Genomic DNA, 21868 nt, shown 5'->3' on the forward strand with positions numbered 1-21868 from the left:
ATCTCATTTTATGAACACATTGATATATCTGAAGTCAAGATAGTTCAATTCTGGTTGAATAGGGAAATTAATCATGATTTTATTGCTAAGTTCAGATAAATACTCTTCGCCTTTACAGCTCTTGCAGTCTACAGGAAAGAAAAGGAAATGTGTGCATATGCTACTCTGTTCAGGTGGCCCTGTAAGTAGTCTTCATGCCTATAATAATGACTTTTGTACAGAAATAGCAGATTAAATGTAATGTATAATTGTCAATGAATTAAAACCTCTTCTCTTTCAACAATTACAAATCATAATCCAGTAAAATAATGTTTCAATACAATCTCTGGCCTCCACATTTACAAGCACTCTCTGCGCCATCTGTTGAAATACCCCAACTGGCATTTCATTATCTACAATCCGAAAAATCTTATCCTCATCGGGGGAAGGTTGAGAAAATAAATAAGAAAATAAATACAAAAGTTTTTATTCCACCAACCATAAAAAGGTTGTGAAAAAAGAACTCAAATTGGCACTCTACACAGAGGCCTTCATACGGACCACCCAAGACTGTGCTATCTGGCAAGCTAATCCTTGATGAGGGAAAGCCCACCATAATTTCTTTGCTGCAAACAATACAAAAATACTGACTCAGTCGACATAGAAAATTCATGTTCGATGGATGTATGTGTAAAAGTAGCAGTTGTTAATGGTCTCCTATTGCAGAAATAGGTTTGTGAATGACCCAAGCTTTAGTTGCCTTGGCAATAAGGGATTCATGAGGGAATTATAGCATGTAATCTTTAAAGGCTACTGTCCTCATGGAAGGCAATACATTCCGCAGAAATGCCAGGCAAATTATTATTGCTTTCCACAATAAAAGTCCTCTTAATTCCATCATTAATTGGCACAGTTTGTATGTACTGTATGTTGAGGATCGGCTGGATGCTGCTGCCGGTGCTGCAGTGCCCCCGGTGGTCGGGGTGGAATGTCTCCTGTCGAGGCAGTGTCGTGACCTGTGACCAGAGTGGTTTCTGATAGGTCAGGAGTAGATAGTGATGACCTCTCGTCCTCCTCCTCTCACCAGAAGCACTCTCTCCAGACCTTCTGTCAGCACCTCCAGAAACTCCATATCTGGGCCAGAGTTAAGCACTGTTATAACCAGCAACTCTGCATCACTGCACCTGCGATTACATCTGCAAATCTGTGTACGCAACAGATTTGATGTTCAGCTTAAAAGCCAGTAGTCTTTAATCTCGGGTCACATTGCCAAATCTTTCGTGTATGCTGGCTGGCCATCTACTCCTACTCATTCTTTCACCTTTAACACAACTCATGCTACACTCAACCCCAAATTACACTCCCCAAATTACACTCCCTAACCCCATAATGAGCCCTAAAACATTGTCCTAAAAAATGAAATATTGTACCACACAGACCTCTAAGACCAGTGTTGTCCAGTACAATGAGAGCAGCTGTTAGTGAAGGATACAGTTCTCGTCTCCGTCTGTGTTGCGTGGCGGCCCCGGCATGTTGAGCAGCACCAGGCGAGCATCATGGGACTTGTTGACAATCACCTCGTTCAGCTTCACTGCCGTGTGCATCCGCCGCACATTGGACTGGTCCCTGGGACACAACCACAAACAGATGTTACAAATGCAATCCAGAACATTCAATTATTTAAAGGGATAGTTCACCCAAATTACACATTGGTTTCCTTACCCCGTATGCAGTCTATGGACAACGTATGACAGCAATCCAGTTTCCCTGGCTCTGTTTCCACATGCTCACGTCATGGGACCGATATTATAATTTTTCACTCATCGTGTTCAAATCATCCGAAAGTATCTACAATTGATTTTGAACCTCAAAAAAGTACCTTATAGAAGTTTTGAACATGATGCGCAAAAAATGTGAATATTGGTCCCATGATTTTAATGGGATTTGTGCCACAAATGCTAAAACGTTAGTATGTGGAAAAGGTGCCAAGGAAACTATACCAAAGCATGGATTGCTGTCATACCTTGTACATAGACTGCTTACAGGGTAAGAAATCCAATATGTCATTTTGTAATTTGGGTGAAGTATCCCTTTAACAATGCCGTGGAATAATGTTCAGATATCCAACAGTGGACAGCATGAACCAACTCAGTCATAAAGCAGAAAGACATCAAGTGCAGTCCACATAACAAAGCACACCCCACCCCTCCATCCAATCCATTGCATGGAATTTACAGACTCTGAGTGATCAGAATAACATATCATTAAAATACATTTACAGACAGAGTGATCAGATTAACATATTACTCACAGGAATCTACAGACAGAGTGATCAGAATAACATATCATTAAAAGGAATCTACAGACAGAGTGATCAGATTAACATATTACTCACAGGAATTTACAGACAGAGTGATCAGAATAACACATCACTCAAAGGATGAACCATTCTCTGTCTGCAAGATGACAGAGGAAGAAAAAAGAGAGAGAGGAGATGAGGAGGAGAGAGTGAAGAAGGAAGACTAGCGAGAGTGGAATACCTCAGATGGGGCCGGATGGAGATTTTCCTAACCACGTGAAAGGCCTGGGGGTTTTCCTAGTCAGATCACGTGTCTCAAGAAAAACTCCTGGCCTTCCAATAGACCAACAACAAGTGACTCACGGTTTGAGGCTCATGAGTTCTCTGAAGTTCTCTGGTGCGTTGTTCCTGTTCCTCCTCTCTGCCTCGTACTTCTCCTTGGTCCAGGTCATCTGGATCTTATCAGCTACAGGCTCCACCACCTCCTCCTCCTCGTCTGAGTACAGGCTTCCCATACGGATCAGAGAGTGTCTGTCCTTTACCAGCTGGGCCTATAGGGGGCAGAGTGCAGGCGATACAATGTCCTAATGTCCATACTAGAGTGACTTGAAATGCATGGCCAAACATTGCTTCATTTAATGCTAGTGTAGATACACTAAATATACAAAAGTATGTGGACACCCCTTCAAATGAGTGGATTTGGCTATTTCAGCCACACCCGTTGTGGACAGTTGTATAATCGAGCACACAGCCATGCAATCTCCATAGACAAATATTGGCAGTAGAATGACCTTACTGAAGAGCTCAGTGACTTTCAACGTGGCACCATCATAGGATGCCACCTTTCCAACAAGTCAATCCGCCCTGCTAGAGCTGCCCCGGTCAACTGTAAGTGGTGTTATTGTGAAGTGGAAACATCTAGGAGAAACAACGACTCAGCCGCGAAGTGGTAGGTCACACAAGCTCACAGAATGGGACCGCCGTCCTCGGTTGCAACTCTCACTACCGAGTTCCAAACTGCTTCTGGAAGCAACATCAGCACAATAACTGTTTGTCGGGAGCTTCATGAAATGAGTTTCCATGGCCGAGCAGCAGCACACAAGCCTAAGATCACCATGCGCAATGTCGAGCATCGGCTGGAGTGGTGTAAAGCTCACCGCCATTGGACTCTGGAGCAGTGGAAATGCATTCTCTGGAGTGATGAAACTCGCTTCACCATCTGGCAGTCCAACGTACGAATCTGGGTTTGGCGGATGCCAATGAGAATGCTACCTGCCCCAACTGTAAAGTTTGGTGGAGGAGGAATAATGGTCTGGGGTTGTTTTTCATGGTTTGGGCTGGGCCCCTTAGTTCCAGTGAAGGGAAATATTAATGCTACAGCATACAATGACATTCTAGATGATTCTATGCTTCCAACTATGTGGTAACAGTTTGGGGAAGGCCCTTTCCTGTTTCAGCATGACAAAGCAAGGTCCTTACAGAAATGGTTTGTTGAGATCGGTGTGGAAGAACTTGACTGACCTGTATAGAGCCCTGACCTCAACCCCATCAAACACCAGTTTCCCGACCTAACTAATGCTCGTGGCTTAATAGAAGCAAGTCCCTGCAGCAATGTTCCATCATCTAGTGGAAAGCCTTGCCAGAAGACTGGAGGCTGTTACAGTAGCAAAGGGGGTACCAACTCCATATTAATGCCCATGATTTTGCAATGAGATGTTCGACGAGCATACTTTTGGTCATGTAGTGTATTGGTTCCCAGCCCCAGATTAAACCTACTACTGGGCTAAATCACACTTTCAATGGAGATTCTCCAACTGAGCATGCTTAAATACATGAGAAGACATCTGGGTCTGGGAAACCAGCTCAATATGTCCTTCACTGTGGTCTACAACTATTGTTATGTATGTTTGGTCTGACAGGTGTAATTCTGTGGATGTTTGTTGATGTGTAATATGTACCTCTCTTTCTCTCTCTGCGCTGGACAGCCTCATCTGTCTGAGCATCTGAGATCTCTGCTCCATCATCAGAGTCCTCTCATACGTGTAGGCCGAGATGTCGCTGTCATGCTGAAATTATTAACATGGTAGTATGTAAATACCTGACCTTTGAAAACACTAAGGGGAGAGAAGTGATTTAAAAATGGAAACTCTTAGTTGGATTGCATGTTTGACTCCTGGTATGAGGGACTTCTCTCCCCATCTCCACCATAATGACATAATTAGATTTAAGGAGGTTCATCTCTCACCGTCTCCACCATCATTACATAATTAGCTTTAAGGAAGAACATCTCACACCATTTCCACCACCTCCACCTCTGCCTCTATTCTCAGCTGGTACAGGAACGTAGCCAGGTCCTTCTTCATCTGAATACTGTTGTCATCCATCTGGGCCACAGTGAAGATACGCATCTTACACTTCCTCCAAACCTGAAACACACACCATGGTAAGAATGGAGTAGTCTAGCAGTTAAGAGCATTGGGCCAGTAACTAAAAGGACTCTGGTTCCAATCCCTGAGCCGACTAGGTGAAACATCTGCCGATGTGCCCTTGAGCAAGGCACTTAACCCTAATTGCTCCTCTAAGTCACCCTGGATAAGAGCGTCTGCTAAAATGTAAATGTAGATCCTTTTCTGACCAAGAAATCCCTTCTTCTTTAGTCTCTCTCAAGTCATGGTGGCCAACAGTAAATGCTCCCAGAGTTTCTGCATTGATGTGCGCGGGACTTTACCTTGTGCTGTTTGAGAAGGAAAGGTAGCAGCATGAGCATTCCTCCGTCATGGACGATCCACCACACATCGATAGTGCCATCTGTGAAGCGTTCGTGGTTGCTGGGGTAGAAGGAAACATTCTTGGGCACCATCAGAGCCAGGTGGGCTGCTGTGGTACAGCGGACTGTGTCTGTGGGGAGGGGCACAGAGAGGTAAATATGTTTACTTTGTGTAATATGTAATGTAATACAGCTGATGCTATCAGTTAACTAAAGAGTCAGCACGTAATGTTTCAAATATTATACAGGCTGAAGGACAGCACCAAACCCACAGAAACATAGAGATGGCCAATGCTCTCATGGAGAAACTGGGATGAGGTTATGGTTTGGAATATTATTATGGGAACGGGTCAGATCTATGTGTAGGACCAGGCTAGTTTAAAGTAAATCAGAGTCTTACTAATGAATGTCTTCCATGCGCGGGGGTCTTCACTTTGCCTCCAGCCGTAGGGCCATCCCATCACCACTGTGTTGTGCTTCATGCCCCCCAGGCCACATGACTGGATCAGGTGGGCAATGCCCTCCCTCACCTTGGACGCCACAACCACCTGGCAGAAACCCTTCACCCGCTCGATCTCCATCATGTTCTTTACGGCCTGACGAGGTTGAGAGCAGACAATGCAGGTAATCATAAAGCTGGTAATAAACTCACTTATTCTTATTGGCACAGAGGAGACAACAGAAATTTGATATCTTTCTTATAGCTTTATAAAGTGGACTGTATGACCGAGCGAGGAAGGTAACAGCCTTCAAACAATCCTGAGCTGATTCCATAAAGCTACAGTACGGCAAAATGTATTTTCCTTGTACACACATTAGGCTATCGGAGAAATAAGTTACAGCTCTATCCCTACCTGCTCAGAGGCCTGTGTTTCTCCGTAGCTGTCCAGGAACTGTCCCTGGATGACAGAGCCCACTATGGTCAGGCCCTTCCCTGCCTTCAGCTGGGAGACAAAGGTCAACAGACGGGGATACTTCACATGGAGGTCCTCATCCAGCTTCAACAGCACCAGGACCTGGGGCCTGGAGAGTGGAGGGGCAAGAGAGACAAAGAACATGAGAATCTACCTGGAAGTACTAATAAACAACTAAAAAACAACAGTAGAAACTGTAGAGTGTTAGAAAGTACAGAATGTATGAAGAGGAAGAGGTAGTTATGCATATCTGAAGTTGGAGATACCGGATATCTAAGACTATGGATGAGGAAGGATGTTTACCTCCAGTTTTTAGTGTGAGGGGGTCCATGCTCCAGCCGTAGCAGAGAGTAGCGCGCTGCACTGAGGGACAAACCTCGTATCCCATCTCCCCACTCCTTCTCCGCTCTGAGAGAGAGACAGAGAGAGTGACAGCATCAGAATATATACTCTGGCCTAAATAGCTAACTCATACATTGACCCAATGATATACAATTATGATATGAGATGGGTAGGAGTCCAGACATACCCCTGGTACTCAATGTACTTGTAGATCATGCCAGCGATGCACATGGCCACGATGGCATAATACCAGGAGGAGATGAACATCAGAGCCAGACACATACTCATACCCAGAAAAGACAGAGCCCTGTGGGGGAAACACACAGATATAATGTAGTACTCTTTATACTATACTATTGGACGCATGAAAGGAGCTGCACCAGTTGTGGTCGTTCCAAAAAGCACCCTCAGACGGTACAAAGCTCAGTACCCGTTTAGCAAAGAAGCCAAAAAGGGTATCATTCCCATAGTGCATTAGTTGAAAGAGGCGCTCTGGTTCTCTGCCCGAATTTGCCCTGTAACACACCAATTTTACCTGCAATTAAACCATCTGGTGAATATCGTTTTGTGCAAGACAGAATAGTAAACGATGCTGTACATGCTAGAGCACCCCTGGTGCCTAACACTGTTACCATTTTATCCCAGATGCCTCCAGGTAGTTTGTTTTTTAGTAATTGATTTAGCTCATGCTTTCTTTCTTTCTTTCTTTCTTTCTTTCTTTCTTTCTTTCTTTCTTTCTTTTCTTTTCTCTTCTCTTCTCTTCTTTTGTTGATCCTGGAGGGAGTGTTTTGGTTCAGTATGTTGACCATTTGTTGGTTTGCTCAAAATCAGAGGAGATTTTTTGGGCAGAAAATGGTCATAAAGTTTCCCCCAGTAAGATGCAATTATGCCGGTTAAATATTTGGGTCATGACATTACTTCTGAGAGTCGCGCCCTCTCCACTGGTAGATTAGAGGCAATTAATAAGTTCAACCGCTGCCGGATTGTATTTATGGGAGAAAGATGGAGGCAAGTGAAGCTGTGGTCTGGACTGGTGAGATGTTCTGATATTGTGGCAATGTCTCTTCTAACCGTACATGTGCCCCATTTGGTGGAGGCAATTATTAATCAGGCAAAAACGGCTCATTTGATGCCTGCGAGACTGCTAGACTATCAGAACATTCTTAACCCTTCAACTCTTCTCCCTGCAGCAGAAACCGGTGAAGACCATGACTGTGATTTAGCTATTGAAGTTGACTGTAGCCCTATGTTGGACTTGAGAGACACCCCATTAGACAATCCAGACTTTTAGTTGTAGTTGTAGTTGGGTCTGCCGAGAGAAACGAAAAAGGGAATCAATTAGTTGGTTATGCTGTTGGACTGTTTTGGAAACTGTGGAAAGTTCTCGACTCCCCTCACACGTATCTGCCCAGGCTTGACTAGAGCTTATATTTTGCTCTGATAACATTTACACTGATAGTAGATCTGAGTTCGGTGTTGTGCATGATTTTGGAACATTGTAGAGGAATAGAGGGTTTTTGACCTCGTCTGAAAAACAGATTGCACACAGTAAGCTTGTTTGGTCTCTCTTAGAGGCGGTCCAGCTGCACTCCTCTGTTTCTATAATCAAGTGTCAGACGCATTCTTCCTCTAATGACAACATTCCTCTGGGGAACACTGGGGCTGACCGCGCAGCTACATTGGCTGATTCCTCTTCTGTTTCCCCCTCCTTCACATGGCAGCAGTTCCCGCTTCCACTAACCCTTTCTCTGTTAATGACTCTGCAGGCAACGGCTGATGCATCAGAGAAGGACGCCTCGGGTGTATGGCTGGATGAGTAGAGCAGACCAGCCATGCCCCGCTGTACTTTCCAATTCCTTGCCAAATTGTCACATGGTCAAAAAGAGGGATGGTGGATCTTGTAAATAAATGAATAAATAAGGGAAAGGGGGATACAACTGAACGCTTGTACGTTGTACAAACGTTGTACAACTGAACGCATTCAACTGAAATGTGTGTTTCCGCATTTAACCCAACCCCTCTGAATCAGAGAGGTGCGGGGGGCTGATATTGGTGTACAGTAGGTTTTACTGTGCTTGCAGGACATTTCTCTGGTGGTGGGGTTGTACAATGTTTTATTTGCATGACTAAAAATGTTGAACCAAACTCTGAAAACAAAATTGTTTAAACTAATTGGTGAAACAAGCCTGACATGGGTAAAGGTGCTTCCATTGGCACTGAGTATGAGAGGCAGATCCCACACAGTCACTGGTCTCTCTCCACACAAGGTGCTGACTGGCCATCCCATGAGGATGACTAATGCACCTTTTCCCAAGAACAGGTTGTCCCTGCAAGGAATGGAGGAAGACATGGTTGAGAATTGTGTCACCCTTAAAAGTGTTCTTAAGAGACTTTTCCCCCGGGTAAAGGTGTCTTTGCCGAACTTGGCAGGTGGAGCTGAGCACTATTTCAACCCAGGTGATTTCGTGGTGGTCAAAGACTTCAGGAGAAAGAGTTGGAAGGACCTCTGTTGGAGAGTGCCGTACCAAGTTCTTCTGAAGGGACCAACGCAGGCCTGGAGTAGTGGCCCAGAAGTAGATGGTCATTGGAGAAGGAGAACCCTGCTGGGCCTTCATAACCAAGAGGACTGATGGAATGGCCACTACCAAGTGTTCTGATGAGTATGACTATCTAAAGGGTCTGGGAAATAAAGCCTCAGTGTTCTGATGAGTATGACTGTCTTAAGGGTCTGGGAAATAAAGCCTCAGTGTTCTGATGAGTATGACTATCTAAAGGGTCTGGGAAATAAAGCCTCAGTGTTCTGATGAGTATGACTGTCTAAAGGGTCTGGACTGTCTTAAGGGTCTGGGAAATAAAGCCTCAGTGTTCTGATGAGTATGACTATCTAAAGGGTCTGGGAAATAAAGCCTCAGTGTTCTGATGAGTATGACTATCTAAAGGGTCTGGGAAATAAAGCCTCAGTGTTCTGATGAGTATGACTGTCTAAAGGGTCTGGGAAATAAAGCCTCAGTGTTCTGATGAGTATGACTGTCTTAAGGGTCTGGGAAATAAAGCCTCAGTGTTCTGATGAGTATGACTATCTAAAGGGTCTGGGAAATAAAGCCTCAGTGTTCTGATGAGTATGACTGTCTAAAGGGTCTGGACTGTCTTAAGGGTCTGGGAAATAAAGCCTCAGTGTTCTGATGAGTATGACTGTCTAAAGGGTCTGGACTGTCTTAAGGGTCTGGGAAATAAAGCCTCAGTGTTCTGATGAGTATGACTGTCTAAAGGGTCTGGGAAATAAAGCCTCAGTGTTCTAATGAGTATGACAATCTAAAGGGTCTGGGAAATAAAGCCTCAGTGTTCTGATGAGTATGACTATCTAAAGGGTCTGGGAAATAAAGCCTCAGTGTTCTGATGAGTATGACAATCTAAAGGGTCTGGGAAATAAAGCCTCAGTGTTCTGATGAGTATGACTGTCTTAAGGGTATGGGAAATAAAGCCTCAGACAAAGACTGCCGCATTTTCTATGCATTTAAAACAGCTTCCAATGCAAAATATCATGCCACGTTAAATCAAAGCTTCGTTAAGAATTCATTTAAATGAAACAGCCACAATAGGGACGCACCTCAGGGAAACAACATCTTTAATACAGCAATACCCACGGGGAAAAGTATACCAATTCAGTATACCAACATTATGGTAAAAATACAAGGGAAAGAAATTCCTATGTTGGTGGATACAGGTGCTACTACCTCCACTTTTGGTAAAGGTACGGGACTTGACTTACCCCTAACCAATAAAACAATAAATGCTTATGCGATTTCTTCCACCCCGGTAATACATTCTGAAACAAAATCCATGCACTGTTCAATAGGACCAATAATTCTGTATTCACTCACTCAACCGTTTAACTTGCTAGGTAGAGACTTGTTAACTAAACTTAAGGCTACAATTTATTGTACTCCCGATGGAGTTTTTGTTGATATCCCAAATGATGAGATATTAAACCAATGAGTAAGCAGGCAAATTGAACCACTCCCCCAGGACGAGTGGAAGTCTGACACTGCCTCCCAGTCTATTCTGTCTCAGGTACCAGAAACCTTATGGTCAGAACATTCCAATGACAGTGGACTGATAGGCAGTGCTAGCCCAGTTATAATAACTGTTGATCCTAGAAAGAAACTCTAGTCTCGAGAGCTATCTTAAAAAGGAAGCTCCCTCCAAAGTGTCTCTCCCCTTCTGAATTGGCCGATGTATTTTATAATTTCGGAGCATTACATATTCCTCTCAAAATAATAGACATTTAATGAGCGTGAAGCAGAGAGTGCATATCCAACAGAAATGGGTAAGAAATATAGAGTAACATTGTTAGGGTAGACTAAAATGCAAACAAAGGCTTCCAATAAGGAGAAAGTTATCATGTTTGTTTTGTTTGTTTTTAAACCTTACAATAGGGGTAAAAGCAGAGCATTGTTTGAGAGTGATCCGTGTGTATTAGCAGTAGTGATTGAGAAGGTTTTTCCTATTGGGAAGAGTAGAGGGGTCCTAGTTGAAGGAAACCGATATGGAGACTAGCATAGGTAAATAAAGACAGTCATAAAGATAGTAAAATGGAAAGATTCATGGTACTCATGGTCTGTCAGTGGATGTCACATTTAATGAGTTTTGACAGTATGCAAATGGTAATATTAGTGTTTTTCAAATAGCACTCTAATAATGCAATATCTTAGTAATTTGAAGAAATAAATGTTTCAATACAAGGTCACATGACTGACAGAGGGAATGAGCACTGGGACTGATATTATATTAGAGGCTGCCATCTGGTGTTTAGGTTAAAGATAAGCTTCCTGTGAACCAATAGATAAGCCGGCAGTAACAGTGAGTGGTACTCACTAAACTCAAACAGACTTTAACCCTAACACAGTGGGAAAATTTGGGGCAGAGGTATGAATAATTGAATAAGATACGTTTTTGACAATTTTCAATTATTATTACTCAATTCGATAGTTTTAATATACCAGTGATTTAAATAAGAAGGTAATGTCATCAAAAACACACTTTTTCCATTACGAGGAACACTGTCCGGAATTGGAGTAGATCCAAGTAAATGTTTAAGTACTGAATATTGAGCTGATAAGTCAGCACCAACTTTTTGAAGGCCCTAGGGGATTTGTTAAACAACAGGCTTTATATTTTTACTAGTTGATGTCCCAGGGACAGTTAGTACAGAACAGGTCAATGCAACCCGATTGTGGTAAGAGCTATGGAAACAAAAACCTTTAGAGATTTATTTACCTCTGGGTCTACAGATCCTTTGTGTATGTGTGTGTGTATTTTAGATTTTACAACCCAGAGTGAAGGGGTTTGAAAGGATAAAGTGTCTGGTTTTATGTGTTGATTCCGCTTACTTTAATAGACGTATTTTGATAGAACCTCCTTTGATAGTTTAAGCCATAATCTAATGCTTACCTTAAAATGTAACAATAATTATCACAAAGTGATAAAAGGCGGGGATATGTGAGGGAAAATGTTGTTGTCTGAAGAGCTAGCATTGAATTGTAAACAGCATCTCCTCTCACTCTATCTTGGTTCGTGCAGATGACTGTGACCTTCTCAGACCAATTGGCAGAACGGCCAGAACATTGTTCTGGGAATCCAAAAGGAGTATCTCAGTTTCAAGGTCCCAGCTTTGAGAGAAGCCTTGTCAGTCACATGCAGGAATATATGACTTGTTTGTATAGCACTATAAAAGGACTGAGAGGGAAAGCCCTTTTCAGAGTTTTCATCAAACTTGGATTGAGAATGTGAACCTCTCCAGTCGTGATAATAAAGATTGATTCCTTTACATTGAGTTTGAGTGGTGAATTTCCATGACAGGTGCTATACTTGTTCAGCTACTGAAGCTTATTACAGTGAAGTTCCTTCTTTCTAGGTTACCATCAGAACACCAGAGAACAAAATGTCTCTCTAGCTGGAGTCTGCATAAAGTCCTCCAGTCAGTCAACAGGATATTTTGATAAGCTTCCCAATATGTCACCTGAGAAAGCAAAGTAGATTATTCAAATTGAGTGAAAGTGTACCCAACACCCACGCGTATACAAATGAGTGTTACATCACTCACATACAGTATGCACGGATACACAGCCATGCCATGCACATACACCTGTACTGTACTTACCAGTGGTAATATTTAAACCTAGGCCTCCAGTTGGGTGTCCGTAGTAAAGTCTGCACAGCACAGGCTAAGTTCACAAACAGATAGCACATCAAGAAGAACCTGTAGAAAAAAAATCACACACCAAAAAATGTAATTCAGTCCAAACCGGTTTAGGCATTTAAATATTGATTTGGAATTCCAATATATTAATTTTGCAGTTATGTACTTGTTGCAGGATGTATAGGCCTGGTAGTCTGCTAAAATACATCTCAACTGATGGCAAAACACAGAAGCACAAGAAAGTGCATGTGCGCAACATCTATTTCTATGGGCACAAGCACTGTTCACGACACAAACTGTTCACACCCCTCTTGTTGAAGTAGAGAATATTTTTCAGGTTTAAAGCTTATTTCCTGCAGTTCTATACATTATGCCATGTCTAATGTGTATTCATGTGATATTTGTGTGACTCGAACATTACTACAAAATGTATGGGCTAAAAAACCTAGCTAAAAAACATTAGCTGAAATGGGCTAGTTGATCTGGACATTTCTGACATGTTATAAATAGCTCTCTAAGGTATGCAATGACTGACATAACAAGAGGAATACTGATGATGCACTACCCAATTTAAAATGTTTACCTCGTGCATTCAACTATTATAACTTTCAACAGTAAGTTAAAAGCCGGACTGAGTTTCTTAAAATATAATTAAAATAACTGGACCCACAGTTTGTGAACCACTGCACTTGGTGACCTTCCACACAAAGCCACTTGTGCTGATTGTGTACAGAGTGCCTGGCTGGAATGAGGTGTTTCACTTGTGAAGTGGTTGTTAAAATGCAAGTGATTTGATTAAAGTATATTTTAGCAGACACTCTTATCCAGAGTGACTTACAGGAGCAATTAGGGTTAAGTTCCTTGCTCAAGGGCACATCAACAGATTATTTACCTAGTCAGCTCAGGGATTAGAACCAGCAGCCTTTCAGTTACTGGCCTGAGGACTATAATGTTTTTTAAACATCTGTGAGATGGTTATGGTTTAAAATGGTTTCTGGTTTATTAGCAGTGTTTGAGAAGGGAAGTCATCAAGAGTCTGTTTTCTCCCATGTAAACTACATGACTTTGGCTGATGGGAGTAAGTTCAGCAATTCATTTTTAATTCGATTTTTTACCCCTTTTTCTCCACAATTTTGTGGTATCCAATTGGTAGTTACAGTCTTGTCTCATCGCTGCAACTCCCATACGGACTCGGGAGAGGCGAAGGTCGAGAGCCGTGCTTCTTCCGAAACACAACACAACCAAGCCGCACTGCTTCTTGACACAATTCCCACTTGGCCTGGAAGCCAGCCGCACTAATGTGTCGGAGGAAACACCGTACACCTGGCGATGGTGTCAGCGTGCACTGCGTCTGGCCTGCCACAGGAGTCGCTAGTGCGCAATGGGACAAGGACATCCTTGCCGGGCAAACCCTCCCCTAACCCGGACAATGCTGGGCCAATTGTGCGCCGCCACATGGGTCTCCCGGTCACAGCCGGTTGCAACCTAGAATCTCTAGTGGCACAGCTAGCACTGCGATGCAGTGCCTTAGACTTCTGCGCCACTCGGGAGGCCTCAAGTTCAGCAAGTTCACCCAACAGATCGTTATATGATTTGAAATAATCCCTATTTGCCTGCTTTTAAATAATCATGTTTGATGTGTGCATGTCTGCGTGTATATGTGTGTGTTTAGTCTGTTTCGTGCATGTGTGTGTGTGTGTGACTCACATGGAGAGGATGGGGGCCACCATGTCCAGAGAGGCTATGAGGATGCCCAGCTCAGCGATGAGCCCTGTCAGTAACAGTGCCCAGGTTGGCTCCCCATTGGCCTTGCCATGACCAAACACCTGCACCAGAAAAAAAAAAAATATACACTTTATAAATACATTCTTTTTTTTTGTGATGGTTTGTTTTTTATTTGTTTTATTTTAGGCTGATTGTTGTATTGTAGCGAATGGGACCGATCAATTATGGATTGAGTGGCCTTAAAGGCCCACTGCAGTCAAAATTCAATTTTTCCCTGTGTTTCATATCAGATTGTACAACAGCTGATGAAACTAACACTGTAAAGGTGGTATGTGAAAACATTTGATCAGTGTTATTTCCTGATAGTTACTGGTTGAAAATACAATCTACACAGGACCTCCTAATCAGCAGGTTTGCATGGGCGGGAGTTTCGGCTTGTCTGGTGACATCACCAGGCAGTAAATTGGTTAAAGTTGTAATATTTAACTTTTTGGGTGATCTGAACAAATTCACATAGAAATGTGAGTTATAGATCCGTCATTCACATTGAAAGCAAATCTAACAAGCTGTAAATGTGTTCTATGTGCACTATTTCTATGCTTCCAGTTCTTAAATTTTGTTTTTGCATATTTTACTTTCAGTTTTGTACACCAGCTTCAAACAGCTGAAAATACAATATATGTTTGGTTATGGAAAATATATTTCACAATGGTTTAGATGGTACAATGATTCTCTACACTATACGTGTGCTTTGTTTTATCACAAACTGAAATTAGGTGAACTATTTGAATTTTTGCAACCAGGAAATGGCGGAGCGATTTCTGCATAGTGCAACTATAAAAGACCAATAACAAATAGGGTTCCAACCTCTCTGCCAATAACAGCTAGTTTTCAGTTTCCCCCTCCCCACTTGGACCACTTCCAGACAGTCCTGGCTAAATTCTTGCTTGAGAAAAATGTTTTTGCTAAAAAATTATATTTTTGTTGATTTTAATGAAAAACTATTATTGTAAGGTACTTAATTGTTACCGAGAAATGATTTGTTATTGATTGAAAAACGGGTGCAATGGGCCTCTAAGTACTGGTCCTAGGCCAGTTTTTTTACCAGAATTTTCATGGTCGCTTAAGCTGATCCTAGAACAGGGTTACATAATGTCCTTCTTTTATAAAGCTAATCCTCTTCTACCAACAATAATTTACATGTGGGAATGCAAATGAACTCCTATGTTCAGCTTCATTCAAATGAGTAAGCAAAAACAACCACAACTCTATTCTCTTGTTCACTGTAGTTTTTAGTTGTGTATCATAATGTATCTAATAGTAGGGCCACTGTGAGCACACACGGGCATAGAGCCGAGCAATGTATCAAGCAATGTGTACAAACAGTGGTCGCAGCTAGAGAAACCTTGAATTATGGCTGTTTTTTTCAGGCCACTAGATGCTTTGCATTGTATAGAAATTACACAGTGTGTATGTACAATACAGCTCCACCCACAAAGACATAAGGAAGGGCACTGATAGCCAGTGTATGATTTTTTTTTACATTTGAGCAGACACTCTTATCCAGAGTGACTTACAGGAGCAATTAGGGTAAGTGCCTTGCTCAAGAGCACATGGGCATATTTTTTACCTAGTCGGCTCTGGGATTTGAACCAGCAACCTTTCGGTTACTGACACAATGCTCTTAACCGCTAGGCTACCTGCCAAGGTGGCTGGTCCTACCCTGAGGAAGGGGATGATGTTGTCCTTGGCGATGGCCTGTAGGAGACGAGGGGCGCCGGTCAGGGACTGTAGTCCCGCCCCCACGGTGGAGAAGAAGGAGCCAATCACGATGACCCAGGGGGAGGGCCAGGACAGAGTCCCCACAACCAGGTTCTTACTGACTGCATCCCCAAACCTACAGGACAGGAGAGGACAAGGACCTGTTAGCAGGGCCATTATCAATACCAACAAACACAGCATCTGAAGTTCTTTGCCATACCAACAAATATAATTACAAGCTTGTACTGTATGTTGTTGAGAAGCAGACAGGCTATTGTCTGGACTTGAATGTATCTTGTGATGTCAAAGATGTGGCCTAATGCTACAGACAAGTTCACTTACTTGTCCCTTAGGACCGCTCCTTCAATACAGGCCCCAAACAGAACCACGGAGCTGAAATCTGACGGCAGGATGTTAAGGAACACACAGAAACACATGCAGTATGGAAGACAGATGTATCTAGACATTGAACAACTTGGGGCGAACACTGCCTATTGACATGGATGAGGAAGAGCTTGCAAGTAGGCATTTCACTGTACCGTTTACACCTGCTGTATCCTGTGCACGTGACAAATAAATGTTGATTTGATTTTACTATTGACTCCATGAAAGGATACAGACAAGGGTAGTAGTGGTTATAGCCAAGATGGTTCCAATAGGGATGGACTTCTGAGCATCTTTCAGATCTCCTGATCTGTTGGAGCCTGCCATGATACCTACAGTACAGGGACATGAAGGACACACATCAGTTACTGACAACTCTCAGAATGTTGACTCAACCAATCAGTGAACAAAAATGTCTCTGGGTTGCCAGCTGGTTTATTGGTCTGGTGTTGCCAGTTCATGGTCTGGGTTGCCAGTTATGGATCTGGGTTTCCAGGTCTTACCTGTGGCGGAGGGAAAGAAGATTCCCACCAGGAGGGTGAAGGAGGTAGCGATGTCAGCTGAGACGTACAGGCCGAAGCTCTCCACAGCCCCGTGGACGTCTACTGAGGGCAGACCTGCCTTCTCCAAGATCTGACCTTTCTCCAGGTAGTCTCCCCACATGTTATCTAAAACATACATCAGGAACCAAGTTTATAGAAATGCTAGCATCCCATCCACAAAGTAAGCAACGTAATGGCATCCACCTAACGGCACGACAACACCCACCAAAGCTCTACAGCATCACAAATTATTGTTATAATAACAGAAAATGTTTTACAAAGTATATACAGTATATTCACTTTTTAGATAGCTAAATCACTATAAACATGTTGTACACAAAGTCTATGTTTTACTGTAATTAGATGTCATCACTATTGTAAAATGGTATAGCAGTCAGGCGTCTTTTGTCTTCGTCTTGTCCCGTGTATATATCTTTTTATATATTTTTTCTTCGCATATATTGTTTATATTTTTCTTAACCCCAACTTTAACATACTCTTCTGCAACCAGCCTCATCCAATGTGGTATGGATCTGCTATTTTCTTTACTTCAGAACCGGAACACCCAACAGAAGCTAGCCAGCTAACTAGCTACTAGCTAGTAGTCAGCTAACCACTGCTAGCGGTCATCAGCTAACCTTTAGCCTGGACAACTCCTGCCAGTCTGTACAACGCGATTCAACCCAGAGCGTATCGGACTTCTTATTCTCCATATCCCCAGATTCCTACCGCAAGCTCTGAACCTCTTCACCTGGATCATCGCAGCTATCTTGCGGCTATCCGATTGGCTTCTCCTGGCTAACGTCTCTGTCCCGAAGCAACCACCAATTAGCCTGGAGCTGGCCACTCCTTGGGCTACAATACCTATTTTGCCAATTGGCCTGGACGCTTTTCTACACGGAGCCCTGCTGATCCATCACGACTGATCTGCCAACGTAACCGTATGAAGGGGCTACAACTGACTTCTTCCCTCACGACATCCCTCTAAGGCCATTCTGCTAGCCTGCTATCCCCGGCCCGCTAGCTGTCTGTATCGCCGTGTCTCCAGCCCGCCCAGCTACTTACTGGACCCAATGATCACTCGGCTACGCATGCCTCTCCTTAATGTCAATATGCCTGGTCCATTGCTGTTTTGGTTAGTAATTATTGCCTTATTTCATTGTAGAGCCTCAAGCCCTGCTCAATACGCCTTAGCTAACCCTTTAGTTCCACCACCCACACATGCGGTGACCTCACCTGGTTTAAATTATGTTTCTAGAGACAATATCTCTCTCATCGTTACTCAATGCATAGGTTTACATCCACTGTATTCACATCCTACCATACCTTTGTCTGTACAATATATTATACCGTGCCCAGAAAACGTCTCCTTTTACTCTCTGTACCGAACGTACTAGACGAGCAGTTCTTATACTTATCCTTATCCTACTCCTCCTCTGTTCCTCTGGTGATGTAGAGGTTAACCCAGGCCCTGCAGTGCCTAGCTCCACTCCCATTCCCCAAGCGCTCTCATTTGTTGACTTTTGTAACCGTAAAAGCCCTGGTTTCATGCATGTTAACATTAGAAGCCTTCTCCCTAAGTTTGTTTTATTCAATGCTTTAGCACACTCTGCCAACCCGGATGTCCTAGCCGTGTCTGAATCCTGGCTTAGGAAGACCACCAAAAACCCTGGAATTTCCATCCCTAAATATAACATTTTCTGACAAGATAGAACTGCTAAAGGGGGCGGAGTTGCAATCTACTGCAGAGATAGCAAGCATAGTTCTGTCCAGGTCTGTGCCCAAACAATTTGAGCTTCTACTTTTATAAATCGACCTTTCCAGAAACAAGTCTCTCACTGTTGCCGCTTGCTATAGACCACCTTCTGCCCCCAGCTGTGCCCTGGACAACATATGTGAATTGGTTGCCCCCATCTATCTTCAGAGCTTGTGCTGTTAGGTGGCCTAAACTGGAACATGCTTAACACCCCGGCCATCCTACAATCTAAGCTTGATACCCTCAATCTCACACAAATTATCAATGAACCTACCAGGTACAACCCCAAATCCGCAAACACGGGAACCCTCATAAATATCATCCTAACCAACCTGCCCCCCAAATACACCTCTGCTGTCTTCAACCAGTTTCTCAGCGATCACTGCCTCATTGCCTGCGTCCGTAATGGGTCTGCGGTCAAACGACCACCCCTCATCACTGTCAAACGCTCCCTAAAACACTTCAGCGAGCAGGTCTTTCTAATCAACCTGGCCCGGGTATCCTGGAAGGATATTGACCTCATTCCGACAGTAGAGGATGCCTGGTTATTCTTTAAAAGTGCTTTCCTCACCATCTAAAATAAGCATGCCCCGTTCAAAAAATGTAGAACCAGGAACAGATATAGCCCTTGGTTCACTCCAGACCTGACTGCCCTTGACCAGCACAAAAACATCCTGTGGCGTACCCCATTAGCATCGAATAGCCCCCGCGATATGCAACTTTTCAGGGAAGTTAGGAACCAATATATACAGGCAGTTAGGAAATCAAATGCTAGCTTTTTCAAACAGAAATTTGCATCCTGAAGCACTAATTCCCAAAAGTTCTGGGCCACTGTAAAGTCCATGGAGAATAAGAGCACCTCCTTCCAACTGCCCACTGCACTGAGGCTAGGAAACTGTCACCACCGATAAATCCATGAGAATTGAGAATGAGAATTTCAATAAGCATTTTTCTACGGCTGGCCTTGCTTTCCACCTGGCTACCCTACCCCGGTCAACAGCCCTGCACCCCCCACAGCAACTTGCCCAAGCCTCCCCATTTCTCTTTCCCCCAAATCGAGATAGCTGATGTTCTGAAAGAGCTGCAAAATCTGAACCCTTACAAATCAGCCGGGCTAGACAATCTGGACCCTCTCTTTCTAAAATTATCTGCCGAAATTGTTGCAACCCCTATTACTAGCCTGTTCAATCTCTCTTTCGTATCGTCTGAGATCCCCAAAGATTGGAAAGCTGCCGTGGTCATCCCTCTTCAAAGGGGGAGACACTCTAGACCCAAATTGCTACAGACCTATATCTATCCTACCCTGCCTTTCTAAGGTCTTCGAAAGCCAAGTGAACAAACAGATCACCAACCATTTCGAATCCCACCGTACCTTCTCTGCTATGCAATCTGGTTTCCGAGCTGGTCATGGGTGCACCTCAGCCACGCTCAAGGTCTTAAACGATATCATAACCGCCATCGATAAGAGACAAAACTGTGCAGCTCTATTCATCGACCTGGTCAAGGCTTTCGACTCTGTCAATGACCACATTCTTATCGGCAGACTCAACAACCTTGGTTTCTCAAATGATTGCCTCGCCTGGTTCACCAACTACTTCTCAGACAGAGTTCAGTGTGTCAAATCGGAGGGCCTGTTGTCCGGACCTCTGGCAGTCTCTATGGCGGGTGCCACAGGGTTCAATTCTTGGGCTGACTCTTTTCTCTGTATATATCAATGATGTCGCTGTTGCTGCGGTGATTCTTTGATCCACCTCTACGCAGACGACACCATTTTGGATAGGCCCTTCTTTGGACACTGTGTTAACTAACCTCCAGATGAGCTTCAATACCATACAACTCTCCTTCCGTGGCCTCCAACTGCTCTTAAATGCAAGTAAAACTAAATGCATGCTCTTCAACCGATCGCTGCCCACACCTGCCTGCCCGTCCAGCATCACTACTCTGGTCGGTTCTGACTTAGAATATGTGGACAACTACAAATACCTAGGTGTCTGGTTAGACTGTAAACTCTCCTTCCAGACTCACATTAAGCATCTCCAGCTCACAGATCACTGCACCTGTACATAGCCCATCTGTAAATAGCCCATCTAACTACCTCATCCCCATACTGTATTTATTTATTTATCTTGCTCCTTTGCACCCCAGTATCTCTACTTGCACACTCATCTTCTGCACATCTATCACTCCAGTGTTTAATTGCTATATTGTAATTATTTTGCCACTGTGGCCTATTTATTGCCTTACTTCCCTTATCTTACCTCATTTGCACACACCTTTTCTATTGTATTATTGACTGCATGTTTGTAAATTCCATGTGTAACTGTGTTGTTGTTTGTGTCGCACTGCTTTGATTTATCTTGGTCAGGTCGCAGTTGTAAATGAGAACTGGTTCTCAACTAGCCTACCTGGTTAAATAAAGGTAAAGCAAATAAAAATAAATAAAAGTGGATGTGGCTCTGCTGCCCCCTAGCTGGCTGGCCCCCATTGGCTATAGTAATAGGGTGAAGTTGCCCCCAGATGCTAATCTTGGGTCAGTTATACATTTCCCCCCACTAATGGTTAAGGTAAGGACTGTGGGAGGGGGAAGCTGATCTTAGAGCTGTATCCTAGACCCAGGAGTGTGGTAATAGCCATATCATTACAAATATGGTCCATCCTCTGACTTTGGTCTTTACCTCTGATGATGCCGCTGGCCAGTCCTGGTATTCCCTGTATCTCTGTAACGTTGTTCTGGTTGAAGTAGTCGTCACATTGAGGACTACTCATGTTGCCAGAGCTACAGAAGTTCCTCCACAGCTGACTAGGTACAGTCACATTGCCCTCTAGAGCCGTCTTACTACACACGTCAAACTGATCTCTCACCAATGTCCTGTTACCCAACATACAGATCCTGGAGAAAGAGGAATATTATTGGTTCTGATTATCAACAGAGTGATGATAACATGTCATGATAATGTGATGATATGTGTTTTCACTCTACTTTAGATCAGATATTAGCTATATTATAGCTACACTGAAAAAAATGTACAGTATGCGTACAGTAGCTAGATCTTTAGGACAAAGTTCAACAATGGAAATACAATTATATCTCCCTTGACCATTCCAGCCAGCGGAACAGAAAGTGTTTTGGCTTCCGTCAGGGGCAAACTGATCATTAACACCAAATTAAATCCACATCAATTATACCATTATCCCCCTTT

The 21868-nt window shown here is 43.3% G+C and overlaps 1 protein-coding gene across 4 annotated transcripts in view; it reads right to left on the minus strand.

Annotated features, from left to right (window-relative positions):
- Positions 1-54: 54 nt before the first annotated feature.
- The window catches only part of LOC139575808 (solute carrier family 12 member 4-like), a 49224-nt gene continuing 27410 nt past the window's right edge, over positions 55-21868 (minus strand). For all 4 annotated transcript variants that reach the window (XM_071401131.1, XM_071401129.1, XM_071401132.1 and 1 more), the window contains 17 exons: positions 21344-21558; positions 16874-17038; positions 16604-16702; positions 16329-16386; positions 15948-16122; positions 14208-14326; positions 12462-12560; positions 6489-6608; positions 6263-6367; positions 5900-6068; positions 5446-5641; positions 5007-5176; positions 4573-4704; positions 4237-4344; positions 2642-2829; positions 1472-1605; positions 55-1113 (listed from right to left, as the gene is read on the minus strand). In XM_071401131.1, the coding sequence (XP_071257232.1) occupies positions 1022-1113; positions 1472-1605; positions 2642-2829; positions 4237-4344; positions 4573-4704; positions 5007-5176; positions 5446-5641; positions 5900-6068; positions 6263-6367; positions 6489-6608; positions 12462-12560; positions 14208-14326; positions 15948-16122; positions 16329-16386; positions 16604-16702; positions 16874-17038; positions 21344-21558 (2344 nt within the window). In that variant the 3' untranslated portion in view covers positions 55-1021. The remainder of the gene's footprint in view (positions 1114-1471; positions 1606-2641; positions 2830-4236; positions 4345-4572; positions 4705-5006; positions 5177-5445; positions 5642-5899; positions 6069-6262; positions 6368-6488; positions 6609-12461; positions 12561-14207; positions 14327-15947; positions 16123-16328; positions 16387-16603; positions 16703-16873; positions 17039-21343; positions 21559-21868) is intronic.

The sequence above is a fragment of the Salvelinus alpinus genome, chromosome 5 (genome assembly GCF_045679555.1).
Source record: "Salvelinus alpinus chromosome 5, SLU_Salpinus.1, whole genome shotgun sequence".
Lineage (NCBI taxonomy): Eukaryota > Metazoa > Chordata > Actinopteri > Salmoniformes > Salmonidae > Salvelinus > Salvelinus alpinus.